General features: G+C 36.7%; 1 protein-coding gene across 5 annotated transcripts in view; it reads left to right on the top strand.

The window, feature by feature from the left end:
* The window catches only part of LOC117293317 (inverted formin-2-like), a 71,440-nt gene that overhangs the window by 43,730 nt on the left and 11,274 nt on the right, over positions 1–16,436 (top strand). For 4 of the 5 annotated variants that reach the window (XM_033775573.1, XM_033775575.1, XM_033775572.1 and 1 more), the window contains 8 exons: positions 180–203; positions 3,361–3,515; positions 10,572–10,739; positions 12,060–12,145; positions 12,950–13,050; positions 13,635–13,705; positions 14,033–14,211; positions 15,922–16,042. In XM_033775573.1, the coding sequence (XP_033631464.1) occupies positions 180–203; positions 3,361–3,515; positions 10,572–10,739; positions 12,060–12,145; positions 12,950–13,050; positions 13,635–13,705; positions 14,033–14,211; positions 15,922–16,042 (905 nt within the window). The remainder of the gene's footprint in view (positions 1–179; positions 204–3,360; positions 3,516–10,571; positions 10,740–12,059; positions 12,146–12,949; positions 13,051–13,634; positions 13,706–14,032; positions 14,212–15,921; positions 16,043–16,436) is intronic. The other variant, XM_033775574.1, reaches the window with a different exon arrangement.

Below are 16,436 nucleotides of genomic sequence, written 5' to 3'. Positions count from 1 at the left end.
TTTCTTGGTATTTTTGAAGTTCATACTTCATAAATTTTGTGGTATTTTTTTTATTCATACTTCGTGAATTTTTTGGTATGAATTATTACATTAAAGTATGATTCAACTTTTATTTTATGTAGTTTGAGTCCAAAATTTCATATATTTTGTGGTATTTTTTTGTAAACTTGATACTTCAGGAGTGAGGAGATCTATGTCCTTGCGTAAGTTAAAAACCTTTTGTTTTGCTATTAATCATTTTGAATCTCATGTGTTTATGATACATCAAATTTATTGATCATATTTAACGGTGAAGGTTTTCTATCTATGATCCCCACACAGCTGTTTTATTTTTCATTTCACTCCATACCATTCAAATTATTGTTTGAAAATCTTTAATCGTTTGAATTAACTACAAAACATCTTTGTGTCTGTATTCAACTTTTTTCCTATTGTATTCTCTTGAACATTATTTAACAAACGTCGTCGTGAATATGTATTTTTTTCCCCTATTGAATTTTTGATTAATTGAACTTTTAATATTTACCTGCTATTCACAAAACCCGAACAGCTAGTTTTTTTCATGTCACAAAAACAGGTTGTCTAAGTTTTCTTTTCTTTTTACACTATTTAACAAAATTGTTGTGTACTAAAACTCCAATTTCAGTGTGTTTGACCCAAATATAAGACTATTCAAATTAATAAACTAATACTATCTGGTACTAAAGGAACACGTTGCCTTGGATCGGACGATTTGGTCTTTGAAAAGCTTCTGAAACCGTTTGTTATGAAATGCATTATGGTTAGATAGATATTTCAAAAGAAGAATATAATGATCCACACAAGTATCACTCAAAATTGCACGGTTTTCCTTTTACCCCGCAAACTAACAGTCGGCCATTATATGGAGCAATGGCTGACCGTGTTTCTTCACGACCTAAAAGGACAAATCTTGCAATTCCGAGGCATGTTTGTGGAGCATTATATTCTACTTTTAAGTTATCTATCTAACAATTTGCATTTTATAACAAACGGTTATAAACGCTTTTCAAAGACCAACTGAACCGATCCAAGGCAACGTGTTCCTGTCATATTAAGCAGTGGTCGGTATCCTTCCTTGTTCCACCTCATGGGCTTTGGTTCCAGTCTCACCTGGGCACTAGGTGGATTGGGTGTTTCAGCCTCTAACTGACCTGGGGTGGATTTCACAAAGGTAGTCCTTACTTAGGACTAGTCTTAGGCAATACTAACAGATAGGACCAGTCCTAAGTTAGGATGAGTTACTGATCCTAACTTAGGACCAGTCCCATCTCTTAGCATTGCCTAGGACTAGTCCTAAGTTAGGACTACCTTTGTGAAATCCACCCCTGGGTTTTCCCTGGAACAATTCTCTGGGTTTTTCCTCCAACATGGTTTTCCCTCTTGGCTAGTGCAGTGATAAGAATTACTTTCCTGAGAGTTCTTTGCTTCCGACCAGAATTTAAGTGAAATGAAATAAAAGAAGCTTTCTTGAGCCCTTTTCACACAACAGCAGGGGTCCCTTGCTTATTTGAGCATGGTTGTGAATTTTACAAGTTGCACTTTGGGTGAAAGGACAACAATGTTTGGACTGTCCAAGGTTCCTAGTGAATTGTTCTTAAATGTGTCAGCCTTGATGGAGAGAAAACATGTTGTCCTTTTTCACGAGGAGTATTTTAGTAGAATTTCGTAACCGTGCTAAAATAAAGCAAGGGACCCGAGTTTAATTGCTGTCATGTGAAAGTTTTTTTTGTATCTTTGAAAGAGTCAACATTTTTGATTCCATGCTTCAAAACCTTTGACAAGGAACTATTATTGTTGGGCCGCGTCCGACCTTGCACTTAACTGCCATTGAGTGTCAAGCTTGATTGCTTAAGCAATAACTCCAAATGGCACTGGTGCGTTGGTTGTTGTTGTTTCTTTTCTTTTCATCATATAGGATGTCATGGATTTACTCAAGTTTGTTTACAAATATGTTTGTTTTCATTCGGTATTTGTCAGTTGAATTCTTCTAAAGGCACAGCTCTTTTGAAGTTACCATGAATTTTTCACTATTGGTACATGGGATGCATGCATAGACCTATATTAAAAATAAATTGTAACTCTCTTGTGTTATTTTCCATGACTATTTTTTTTTTCATTCACAAATCAAAAGAAGTTTCAAATCATTTATAAAAAGCTTGCCATTTCGGAATGCAAATTGCTTCATTTGTTTTTTTTTAATGAGTTACATTTTGTAAAGATTTAAGCCAACATTTGAGAACACATGTTGACAAATTTCCGCCCCCTGTAATTTGTTGTGTCCCTACATTGTAATTAAATGTTTTTCTACCAACAGAAAGGATAAAACTGTGAAATTAACAAGGGCAATAATTACACTTTGTATTGGATTCAAAATTGTTCTTAATCTCTCGTGAAATTTAATGACAATCAGCGTTGAGCCATGGTGGGGGGGGGGGGGGGGGGGGGGTGCTGGGTGGGCCTGCTCGGACTTATATATTTCGCCTAGCACTCTGAGCAAAATACACTGTGCTGCCCAGCACAGATTTCCCCCAAATTGTACATCAGCAATGATGGCCCCATATTTTTGTTGATTTGCTTGCTCTTGGTGGATTTAGAGCCCGCCACTAAAAGTGGTCAAGCTATAGTCTTGGCCCAAGACTATGGTGCTTGATTCTGGATAGTGTACTACGCGCGTGTGCCCGCCACGGTATGATTTAGTTTATTGGACAGCTTGAAAATCTAGTTAAGCTCCCAGTTAACTAAATCATACAGTGGCGGGCGCGCTTTGGCGAATCAACCGCGGGTAGTACACTATCCAAAATCAAGCACCATAGTCTTGGGCCAAGACTAGTCAAGCTACAACACAACAACCAGTTTTGTACACAAGGTACAAGCTTTATCATGTTGATTCATTCCGCCCCATAATTTGTTTAACATGTTATTTCATGGCGACATCTTTATGCTAGAACTTTTAAAAAGCAATTGCCAATATAATTAAACACAACTTATTTATGAATAATTATAAGCAACAACTAATATATTTTTAATATTCCCTAAGAAAATATGCAGGCGAATGTTTCCATCCTGTCGCATAGGGGTATTTATTTGATATCTGATGACCCCAAATTTTTGACAGGAAAGTTGCTTTTATTGCAGAGAAAATATTTCTGATCTTTTATTTTCCTTGAACAAAAACCAGTGTAGTATCAATCTTCACTCTGCTTTTTATGAATTATTTTATTGTTTGTAATTTTTATGGAATTTTAGTGTAATTCACGCCTTTGAACATCCTTGAATGGAGAAGCCACACAAGGAATGCAATAAATTATTATTATTAACTTGATTTGTTATGTTTTCCAGCCAAGAAGAACATCTGGCGTTGTATCAGTGAGAATCCAGAGCAGCAGAGCGTACTATCACCGGAATATCAAACTATTGAAGATTTGTTTAGTCAGAAGACCAAGAAAGCACCAGACGCTAATCAACCAAAAGCCAAGAAAAAAGAACCCACGGAGGTAAAAATAACAGATAATTTTATATTCATTTTGTATCTTTATCAGTCATTTTAATTGTATGGAAATAATACTTGAGGAAGATGATCTGGTGTTTCTGATCAGCAGAGTGTGGGTTCCAATCCCCAGCCGTGACACTTGTGTCCTTTATTAAGACACTTAACTATTGCTTCGTCCTTCGGATGGGGCGTAAAGCCGTTGGTCTCGTGTGTTGTGTAATGAAAGTAAAGAAAGTGCAGCTGAATTCACGAAATCCTATCTGGAGTTAAGGACAAGTAACAGTCGTAACTTAGGATGGGTTCAAAGCGTCCTATGTCTTCGGATACAGATCTAAACACATCCCAAGTCCTAAGATTAATCCTGAGGCAGGAAGAGTTTGATGAAATTGCTGGCAGTGCACTTGGCTAAAAGAGACGGGGCTCGGCCCGGTGTTCCTGGTTTGATTGGCAGCGTATTGCGCCACATCACCTTGTAAACCATTACATGGTGCTATGTAAAAGGAGTAGGTCTCATAATTCAAACGTAGTCCCACAAACCTTGCAGGAAAATACTGTATATTACAGCACCTTGAGCGTCACTGAGTGAAAGATATGCACGCTATATAAGAAGCCACTATTATTATTAATATTAATCGATGTTAAATTAGCATCGGGATAAAGAATAATAATTCTAGTTTTACCCTTACACCTATGTGTTAGCACTTCATACTTGGTACTTTCCCGCATTCGGTGAAAAAAAATTGTTGTTACTGTTATGAGATAGCTTTGAGTAAGACCACATGAAGCGTTCTATATTTGGATTTACCAAAGCGTGAACAAGATGCTGTTAATAGAGGTAGGTGGTGCCGCGTTAAGACAAGTATCAAGGGCAACGTATCTGCTATAATAATGACAATCTAACTAATCACTAACAGACCTGTGGTCTCCGTCAGTTAGCAGGTGGGCTCTCATATAATTAGTGGTTTGAAATATTAGTAAAGAGCCTTATTTACTATTATTTGGTGCATGTGTTTGGATACACCAAGTGAAAATATTGGTCTTTGAGAATAGACTGTGCAAGTCTCGCCCGCACTGGAGCGAGGAAACAAGGATGGGACAAGGATGTTTATTTGATCTTGAACTGTTTGAAACCCCCGTTGTAAATCTACGCCCGAATGTGAAACTACTAAAAGCTGGTTTATACGCGGGCGCACAGTGGTCGCGAGGGCGTTAGATTGAGTCCCTGTTCAACTTTCATGTTTACACTTTGAATGCTTACATAATCAAGTTCTGAAAAGTATGTGAAGTGTTCTCACTTAATTTTGCGCTCAGTGTGGGTCATTGACATCGTGTATAAAGTAGTTACAGTACAGTCTATTTAGAATAGTGTCATCAACAAAAACACTGTATTACTGCTGTGTTAGAATTCTAATCAGGATTATCACACCAACCCTGCTAAGCTCATCAAGAACATAATTTGGTTTGTTTGTTTGTTTAGATGACCTTCCCATCAAGGGAACTGGGCAAACTCCCTGGTTGCTGTAAGACACTGCCCTAGAATTGCAAGGGTCGTGGGTTTGAATCCCACTCGAGTATTAACATACCTGTGATATTTTATCACAGGACTCAGGAAAAGTACTGAGTATACAGTGCTAACACACATCGGTGTATGGGTAAAAACCAAAATTAATTTTGTTTATCCCCGGTGCAAATTTAACATCTCTTAAATCTCTAACTTCACGTTGAAATTAAGCCAACGGTGTAAAATATCATTTTCAGAGCCAACACTACTCAAAAGAGATTTACCAAAAGAGATAATACTCCCATGCGTGCCAAGTTTCAAATCCTACTTAATTTCCTTTTCTCTTACACACTCTTTCAGAGCAAACTTTGAATGTACATGTCCATTGGTTTTTGCTGTCAGATGATGTCAGCAAAAACATATGAAAGGGGAAGTTCTGTACAGCCCTAAGCTCAGGTTCAATGCCAAAAACTTGGGCCTTGTGTATTGGAATTGATTACAATGAGGCTTTCAGGAAGTAATTATCTTGTCAACAGTTTTGTGTTTTTCACGGGTGACAATATTTATGTTGTGTCCGGTTCCGGAACAGGCTTCAGGGTAGTTACAATTAAAGTGCAGTTGTACAGCAACTTTGTTTTTATTGCAGACAGTTGCTTCACCCTCCCCCCTTTGATTCTCTCAACTTCCTCTCTTCCTCTCTGATCTTCTCTTTGCCAGGCCTGGAATTTGAACGTTGCGAAAGAGCAAGGCCATTTTCATTTTCCAAAGGGCACTTCCATTGGAAAATCATTAAGTCACTGAGAAACTTTTGATGGGCACTAAGTCCAAGACCAAGGGCAATGGCCTAAATGGCCGGCCTGCAGGTAATTCCAGGCCTGCTTTACTTGTATTTTTTTTTTTCAAATCTTAAAATATCACATGTGTCCTCGATCTGCCACCCCCCCCCCCCAATTTGTAACTGCATTGGTCAATAAACTCAAAACTAGAAGCTCAAAAAATATGTAAAAGCAATAACGACCTTTCCCGAGCTGATGAATTGGTTGTTATACTCATGTCCACCTTGACGTACAATTAACCTCACATCTCATGATAATAATTATCAATCATGTCTGATGACATTAAACTCATCAAAGGCATGGGCACTTTTAGTAATTTGTCAAAGACCAGTGTTCTCACTTGGGTGTATCCCAACATGTATAAAATAACAATCCTGTGAACATTTTGACTCAATTGGTCATTGAAGTTGCAAGAGAATCATGCAAAAAAAACACCCTTGTTGCACAACTTTGTGTGGTTTCAGATGCCTAATAAAAGGCTTCAGGCCTGAAGTATTTCATTATTTGAGTGAGAAATTACCTCTCTCAAAACATTACTTCAGAGGGAGCCGTTTCTCGCAATGTTTTATACTATCACCAGCTCTCCATTATTCGTTACCAAGTAAGTTTCTGTTTTAACCATTATTTTGAGTAACTACCATTATTGTCCAGTGCATTTAATTGCTTAATGTTGCAGCAGTAATCAGTCATCAGTTCAAACTAATTACATAAATAAAGAAGCCAGTGTTAAATTCCTAACACTCTCCCCTAACCAACTGTTAGTCTAATAAGTAGATCACATCTCAGCAGGGCATTTTTTAATGAGATCATTCGGATCAAGTAATATCATATTCCTCATGCCTCATCTATCTTACTCTTGAAGATGTATCTCCTATATCAGTGTAATTGTCAAGGTGTTTATGTTACATTTACCTTTTACTTGGTCTTGTGTGATAATCCTATTAAAACGTGTGTTTTCCCTGAGGCAATGCATGGTGAGGTATCGATATATAAAGAGAATAACCCAAGAAATTGTGAGTCGGTAACTAGACGACAATATATGATTTCAGGTATTGCATGGTGAGGTATCAATATGTATTTGGTTTGCGGTAACACCATATGTATCTACTTGCCAGGTAGAGTTTGTTCTTTAGAGAACTGTCTTTCTATGTTCTACTACTGCATAGTAGATTTATCAGACTGTCGGGAGACATCTCAGTTCTGAGCCAACCAATCACTGGTCTCCTTTCAGGGAACCAATCAGAGTGTTGATTGACTCTACAGTGAAACCTCTTAACCCCTCTAAATAAGCCCACTCTTCTTTTACCTCTTAAGTCTCCTGACGATGACTAGAGCAAGCTAGTCGAACCGTTGAGATCAATGCAAGAACTGACTCTGCGGTAGTGCAGTTAATTACGATCCTATAAGCTAAAGTAGTAGTCCCAGCCAATTTTCTATACCTTCCGCCCAGGTAGTAGTTAAAAGGCAGGACAGCTCTTTTTAGAACTGAGAAGTCTCCCGAACATCCGATAAATCTACTCCGTGGTAGTAGAATAAAGAAATACAGTTCTCTAAAGAACAAACTCTACCTGGCAAGTAGATACACACATGGTGTTACCGCAAACCAAATTTATAATGTGTTGTGCCCCTGACACTAACTTCAGTGCATTGTATAATTTTGGTTACATAAAATGATGTAGTGTTATTTAGTATGTTTTACTGCTTTGAAGGCAGTGGACACTATTGGTAATTACTCAAAATAATTGTTAGCACAAAAATTTACTTGGTAACGAGCAATGGAGAGTTGTTGATAGTATAAAGCATGGTGAGAAACGGCTCCCTCTGAAATAACGTGGTTTTTGAGAAAGAAGTAATTTCTCACTCAAATATCAGCTGAGAGGTCTTGAAAATATTACTTGCTGAGGTGCTGTAGTTTTTGAGAAACCAGTAAACAAAAATCACCCAAAAAAAATTTTGTCTCAGTGAGAACAAAATCATTTTAGCATGTACATACTGTATGTACATGTACCATGCTACTCTCCTGAAATCATTGCTGACTATTTCTGTCTTAAAAACTTGACATCTAATGAAGCTGAAACATCTACAGGTAAATTATATTACATACGTCTTCGTTCACATTGAGTAGGAGTTCATGTCATGTGATTTACAAAAGATCACTACCCTTCGAAGATAAAAATAAATTTTTTTTTTTATGAGAGGTGTCCTTAGTCAAGTCAGGTCAAGTTAAGATTTCATTGTGACATGGATTTCAACATTTAATACAGTGCAGAGGCCTAGTATTTTAGTAAACATTTCTTAAAGACACTGCAAACTATTGTCAATTGTCAAAGACCAGTCTTCTCACTTGGTGTATCTCAACATGCATCAAATAACAAACCTGTGAAAATTTGAGCTCGATTGGTCGTCGAAGTTGAGAGATAATAATGAAAGAAACACGCCCTTGTTACACAAAGTTGTTTGCTTTCAGATGCTTGATTTCGAGACCTCAAAATCTAATTCTGAGGTCTCAGAATCAAATTCAAAAATTTTAGTGAGAAACTACTTCTTTCTAAAAAAACTACGTTACTTCAGAGGGAGCTGTTTCTCACAATGTTTTATACTATCAATAGCTCTCCATTGCTTGTTACCAAGATAGTTTTTATGCTAACAATTATTACCAATAGTGTCCAGTGCCTTTAATATCTACGAGTTGAAGTGGTTGAAATGTACAAGCAGACTCCTTCATACTGGCCACAGTCTGCTAGGTTTATTTCATTTACAAGTCTTTTTGTTTTGCATCACTGATTCAAGAATAATATATTATTATTTTGTAGAGTGGGTCAGAGAAACTATAACTAGTCAGAAGGAAGCAGGGATTCTTGTACTAATATAATTGATCGATTTGCTTTTTGTATACTGGTAGTTGGCTTAGCCGTTACTTACTTACCTACCTACTTACTCGTCTATGTTTTCTAATTTGTATTGTTTGTTTAATTGTTGTCCCTTTGTTTACTTCACTTACATGTTCTGCTTCATAGTTATATTTACATTGTTTAACCATGGTTAAACCTTTGTGTAGTTATCTACCGTAGTGGTATGTATTTATTTATTCGTCTATTTAGTGCTGTTTTCCTGTTTTGTTCTGTAATCTTGTAACGGGCTTTTAGGATGATGCCTCCATGTGATGTGAATGTGGAAATAAATGTTTTATTGATGAACACCATCTATAAAATGAAACACTTTAAATGGAACTAAATGACAAAACCAGTTATATATTTTTAATTGTATTTTATAATTTTTTGCTGAGGTAGAAGAAGGCAGGTTTTATTTAAATAAAATTCTCAAAATGTATGTCAATTTGTATGAAAAGATGCATAGAGATTCATTTACTAATACCATCTTAAACCAACACTTTAAATGAAATTAATTGACAAAAATGTTCATATTTTTTAATTGTATTTTATATATTTTTTCAGTGGTAGAAGAAGGCAGGTTTCATTTTATTTGCATTTCAAAATGTACATCAATTTGTATGAAAAGGTTGTTAGTATGAAGAGGTTGTTAAAAACATTATTACATTGGCTTATCTTCCATGACCTGAAGAAATATGAGGGTATGCATAAAATGCCATACATGTGACTCTGTCAGAACTGTGAGTCTGTAACCAAAATATACTCCAATAGTCTAAACAAACAAAACAGGAAGAAAAAAAACAGTAGGGACATTGTTCAATGCAGTGTAAAACAAAGTGTAAAGCCTGGTTCATTCTTCCTGTGAATGCTTCGTGCCAAGCGTATTTGAGGACACAGACCCCTGTTTTCGCTGTGAATGTTTCGCAGTTCAGCACAGTTGAACTCTTCTGAAGTGTTTGTTGAGAATTTGTGACGTCAATGTTCGCATCGCATTCGCAGGAAATACAAACCAGGCAAAGTTTATGAAAATTGAAGGAAATTTGTTTTTCTTATAAATAAAGGCTGGTGACAAAAATAGACCAAGGCTTTAATCTTGGCTTGAGGCATATACTTTAAAGGGTTTGTGTACTTTTTGTAAAATGCAAAACACAAACTTCCACAGATTAACATTGAACTTTGTTTGAAGATAATGATGATAGAAAGCTTCCCTTTAAATACTACTTGCTTAGGTGCTGTAGTGTTTTTGAAAACAATATTTGTTGGTCTCAGTGAGATGAAAATTATTTTAGCATGTCGATGGTTTTACGTTACTCTCCTAAAAACAATTGCACTGTGTTTTTCACTTCTTAAAAAGCTGAAACTTCTACCTTTACATTATTTTTATAAGCCTTCGAGAAAGACTCTGCTAGGGTTGAAATGTCATCCCATTAACTTTTTTTTTCCCACTTGTACCGCCGGTCCTTTTGGTTGGTAAGTTGTTTGTAACAGCTTATTTTAAGTTACCGTGAATTATACATCTTCATTCGCAGTGAGGAGGGATTAATGTCATGGTCAAAAACTTGATTTGCAAAATTTTAAAAAAATCCTTTAAATTTAGTAAAATAATTATTATCAGACTGAAAAGAGACATCTTCAAGCTACATGTAACCCACATCACCAGTACTTAAGCAGCATGCAGCATCAGAGTCCAGCTTTCTCCAGAAGACGATCAGAGCAAACTGATCAAAACATGGAGTTGAAACCTCCGAGAACCACCCCAACTCAATTAGCGATTATCATAACATGGTGTTACAGCAAACTGTTCTACATCTTTGTTTTATTTGTGATTGCAGATCAACCTTTTGGATGGTAAGAGAAGCTTAAATGTGAACATCTTCTTGAAACAGTTCCGTATGCCGAATGATAAGATCATTGAACTCATCCAGAAAGGAGATCCACAGGAATTTGGAGGAGCGGAGAGATTAAAGGGATTAATGAGAGTCATACCGGAAAAAGATGAGGTATGGGTCAAAGTATCAAATCCATTAATTAATCATAAATTTCATTTCATTTATTCCGGTTATAAAACCAAGGACTCTTAGAAATTGTCACTTTTTAGGCATCTGAAAGCACACACATTTGTGGATCAATGGTGTTTTTTTCTCCCATTATTCTCTTTCAACTTCGACGACCAACTGAGCTCAAATTTTCACTTGTTTGTGATTTTATGCATATCTGGAGATACACCAAGTGAGAATACTGGACTTTGACAATAACCACACGTGTCCAGTGCCTTTAAAGCAGCATTTAGGAATTTAACAAAGTAGTCCAGAGGTTAGACTGCAGCGGTCGATTTCACAAAGAGTTAGGACTCGTCTTATCTCGAGTTAGGACGAGTAACTCGTCCTAACTTAGGATTAATATTAAGGTCTGCATGCTACAGTGCAGGGTTGGAACTCGTCTTAAGTCCTAAGTTAGGAAAAGTTTTGTGAAATCGACGGCTGGACTTGCAATTGACAAGGTTGTAGAAATAGATTTTACCTCCATGGTTTGAATCCCCCAAGCTAACCGCTGATTTCACAATGATAAGAATAAGTAGTGTCATCTACTTACTGATTCACAATTTCTGGGTTTATTCTCTTCATAGGCGTTAACCAATGTTTGTATGAGAGAGATTGCTTGGCGTTCATATCCCCTTTGCCAAGTGAACTTATCATTACACACCAACAGCCAAGAACCCCTTGGCACCAAGACAAAGAAGGAAGTTTCAGTTTTAAATGTGGGAGGAAAATACCAGAGAATTATTATGATCAAGTAGGGACTGAAAACCCAATCCACGTTGTGCCCCGGTGGGATTCAAACTGGGGTCCCAGAGACACCACTACACCAACCTGACCATTGGTGTGTTACATCTGCTTAAAGGATTTGGGTACTTTTTGTAACACGTAACACAATGTCCACAGATTTACATTAAACTTACACCTTGAAGATAATTATTGTAGAAAGTGTACCTTAAAATATTAGTTACTGAGGTGATGTAGTTTTTGAGAAATGAGTAAAACAAAGTCAAAAAAAATACATTTTTACATGCCAAAATAATTTTTGTCTCATGATCACTGAGATGAAAATTGTTTTCATGACATTGTTTTACTCATTTCTCAAAAACTACAGCACCTCAGCAAGCAATATTTTCAGGGAAGCTTTCTACTATCATTATCTTCAAACTGTGTAAGTTTAATATAAATCTGTGTACATTGTGTTTTTTTGTCCTACAAAAAGTACCCAGACCCCTAAAGGGAAATGAATTTAACTCGTTTTGAATGCATGGTTGGGTTTTGTAGATTGAAATGCTGAAAAACTTTGATGGCGACAAAGCTAAGCTGGGATCTGCAGAGACATTCTATCTTCTGCTGTCAAGTATTCCAAAGTAAGTCATTTATAGTGTCAGTATCACTTGATCAAATGATCTTGTCAGAAAATGAATCGAAAAATACAAAAAAACTACACTATTTAGATACAGCACCTATATGATTTCTTTGTTGATGTTTGTATACTCAGCGCCTTGAACACCTTGTTGGTAGATACGTGCTTTATATAAGACTTCGATGTTCTTATTTTTATTATTTACATAAAACAGGCATGATATTTTTCCTGCTTAAGTCAGATTTCTGATTTTGTTTGCTAAAAAAAAAAATCAGATGTAATTTTTGCAGCAAGGAAGAATATATTTGTTACGGGTAAAAACAAATTATAGCAAAATTGCTATGAAACAGCTGGAGCAGGAGCAGATCTATAAAAAAACCTACACCATATGATTCTTACCCTTACATTGATGTGTATTAAGCACTGTATACTCGGTACTTTCCCGAACTCTGTGAACAAAATTCAAGAGGCAAATCACTCGGATGGGATAAAAAACCTTTACAATGCTAGAGCAGATGTCTTACCACTAGACCACTGAGCTAACCCGGTGGCTAGAGGCAGCTTTAATCCTATGTGTTGGGTGCGGGTACCACAACAATTTAACAGATGATATTTTTGCATAAATAATCAAGAATATAGTTTTTACATGGTAAAAACAGGTTATAGCAAAATTGTTATTAAATAGCCAGACTGTCCATATAAACCTACACACTTTGTGCATGTAGCCCAGTCCTTGTATTCAATAAAATGTTTCTACTTTTCTCCACATATCATAACTGTTAAAACTGTTTATCTTTTTTTTAACCAGCTACCAGCTTCGCATTGAAGGCATGCTCTTGAAGGAAGAATTCACAGCCAATGTAGCATACTTGAAGCCTGCACTTGCAACCCTACAGAAAGCTAGCAATGGTAGGTCAGTTTGTGGCGTTACAAAAAAAGCAAGTGAATTGGGTTTAAACAAAGACAACTTGACTAGAATTGGATTTGAAGCAACGACCTCGGATTAACGAGCCTGCACTCTACCAACTGAGCTATCTAACCCTTTGTCGGGGTCTCCCTATTTTGGCAATATCTTTGTTCGGGGTGCCAGTCAAAAATTAGTGTGACAAGATCAGGATTTGAGGCTGCAACCTCCAGATGAACGTGCTGGCACCCTACCAACTGAGTTTGATCTATCTAGCCCTATGTTGGCGGTCTCCTATTTTGTCAATATCTTTGTTCGGGTGCCATTCTGAAGCCATACACTGTACTACCGTTAACTGCCCTGCAGCCAAGGATCACAAACAAGTATACGATACAACCTGGGAAGCAGCAGCCAGGGGATCACTTTAAGGGGATGCGACTTTTTATTTCAGATATCAAATAATAAAGCACAATATAAAAATTGTGGGTAAATTTTAAATGATTTTGGGTTGAAAAAGGAAATAATCGGTAATCTCTTACTAGTTGTATTGTTCATAATTCTTACTGCATTATTGTTTCTTTCATTACAGATATCCTGAACAGCAAAACTTTGGAGGAATTCTTGACATTGATTCTATTGACAGGAAACTTTATGAATTCGGTAAGTTCTTTAAAGAAATGTAATGGGGTCCTTAGGAGGTGAAAACTGAGGGGGGGGGACCAGGAGGTTTTTATTTTTTATTTTACATTATAGGCAGCATATATAGGGGAATTTAATTATTGTTATATTATTGCCTTGTTTATAGGGTGGTTTTGCGGGGAATGCAGCAGGATTCAAGATTGCTTCCTTGATGAAGCTGATTGATACTAAAGCCAACAAGCCTCATATGAATCTAATGCACTACATCGTGGATGTAGCTGAGCAGAAGAACAAGACGATGTTGTCATTTTCTTAACTAGTTATTGCCTTGTTTATATCTGATATTAGGGTGGTTTTGCTGGTAATGCAGCGGGATTCAAGATTGCTTCCTTGATGAAGCTGATTGATACTAAAGCCAACAAGCCTCGTATGAATCTAATGCACTACATCGTGGATGTAGCTGAGCAGAAGAACAAGACGATGTTATCATTTCCCAGTGAGATGAAATACCTCAATGAAGCATCAAGGTCAGTTTTGCTTAGCAAAGGAATTTTTAGCTTAACATCTTTATGGAATGTGGCTAAGCAGAAGAATACAGAATACATCTGAGTATCATTTCCAAGTGTTATTGTAAATGGAAATGAAAAAAATAGTCCTGACACATGTTTCATCTTAAAGGCAGTGGACACTATTGGTAACTACTCAAAATAATTATCATCATAAAACATTTCTTGATTATGAGTAATGGGGAGAGGTTGATAGTTTAAAACACTTTGAGAAACAGCTCCCTCTGATGTGACGTAGTTTTCGAGAAAGAAGTAATTTTCCACGAATTTGATTTCGAGACCTCAAGTTTAGAATTTGAGGTCTCAAAATCAAGCATCAGAAAGCACACAACTTCATGTGACAAGGGTGTTTTTTCTTTCATTATTATCTCGCAAGTTCGATGACCGATTGAGCTCAAATTTTCACAGGTTTGTTATTTTATGCATATGTTGAGAACCACCAGCTGTGAAGATTATGTCTTTGACAATTACCAATAGTGTCCACTGTCTTTAAATGTCAACTTATCCAAGTGTGCAATGCTTGACCATGTGGAACCACTGGTCTACCTAACCACCTTCTACATGTAGGGTGTCATGGCCGAGTGGTTTATTTGAAGAGCATCAAACTCAAGTTCTGGTGGTTAAGTCATCGAAGTGTGGGTTTGAATCATGACTCTTGTCTTTGAGCAAGATACTTTACCATAATTGCTTCTCTTCACCCAGGAATATAAATAGGTACCTGCGAGGGTAGATATTGATATTGTGTATGAAAAAGCCACTAGCGCCATACGGCAGCTCAGGGCTGTATCCTCCCCAAGGAGCTGGGAAAGACTAAAGGAATGATTGTTATTGTAAAAATGCGCTATATAAGAACTAGTAATATTATTATCATAATTATAACAGTCTCCTGACAATGGCTAGAGCAAGCTAGTCGAAACATTGAGACCAATTAAGAACTCATTACGCAGTAGTTCTTGAGACCAATTAAGAACTCACTTTGCGGTAGTGCAGTTAATAACGATCCTATAAGCTTAAGTAGTAGTCCCAGCTGATTTTCTACCTTCTGCCCAGGTAGTAGTCGATAAACAGGACAGTTCTTTTCAGAACTGAGAAGTCTCCCGAAAAATCTGTAAAATCTACTTCACGGTAGTATAGCAAGACAGTTCGCTAAGAACAAACTCTACCTGGCAAGTAGATACACACATGGTGTTACCACAAACCAAATATAAGTTATAATTGTTATCATATTAAAGGAATACGTTGCCTTGGATCGGTCGAGTTGGTCTTTGAAAAGCATTTGTAACCGTTTGTTATAAAATGTATGGGTAGAAAGATATTTTTAAAATGGAATACAATGATCCACACAAATATGCCTCGAAATTGCGTGGTTTTCTTTTTACCTCGTCAACTAACACTGTCGGCCATTTATTGGAGTCAAATTTTTTACTCCCATAAATGGCCGACCGTGTTAGTTCGCAAAGCAAAAGGAAAACCACGCAATTTCGAGGCAAATTTTTGTGAATCATTGTATTATACTTTTAAAACATCTTTCCAACCATTAAATGCATTTATAACAAACAGTTACAAATTCTTTTTATAGACCAACTCGTCCGATCCAAGGCAACGTGTTCCTTTAATGGTACATCGGTTTTCTCCCTGTTTTTGAGTATATTTTTGCATGACTCACTACAGATTATCTGTGGACTATCTGACTGGAGAGATCAATATGCTGAATAGAAGTCTGGATAAAATGCAGAAACAACAAAAAAAAGCAGTCAAACAAGTCCAGGAACAACTCCAAAGTTTTCTTGAGGTAAGCCTCGTGCTTGTTTGGAATTATAAACCTCGAATAAAGGAAAAAAAAAAGGAATTATAGAAGTTCAAATTTAAAAAAACTGCTGTGTCACTGAGGAACAACTCCTAAGGTTTGTTGAGGTAAGCTTCGTGCTTGTTTGTAATTATAAAAGCTGTCACTGTCAACATCTTGAAAATTCATCATTTATTAATTATTTTAATTGGTCTGTGAATCATAATGTTACACGATGTTAATTGTTTTAGGGTTGAATAAAAACCGCTTTAACTTACTAGCAAAAACTCCATAGGAGTCTGGGTTTGAGTCCCGGTTGTGACACTTGTCCCTAAGCAAGAAACAAAACTGTTATTGCTTTGCTTTTGGATGGGATGTAAATCCACTGGTCCCGTGCGTT

This window comes from Asterias rubens, chromosome 8, assembly GCF_902459465.1.
Source record: "Asterias rubens chromosome 8, eAstRub1.3, whole genome shotgun sequence".
NCBI lineage: Eukaryota > Metazoa > Echinodermata > Asteroidea > Forcipulatida > Asteriidae > Asterias > Asterias rubens.
The sequence above is the reverse complement of the archived record's forward strand: the minus strand, read 5'-3'. Positions and strand labels throughout refer to the sequence as shown.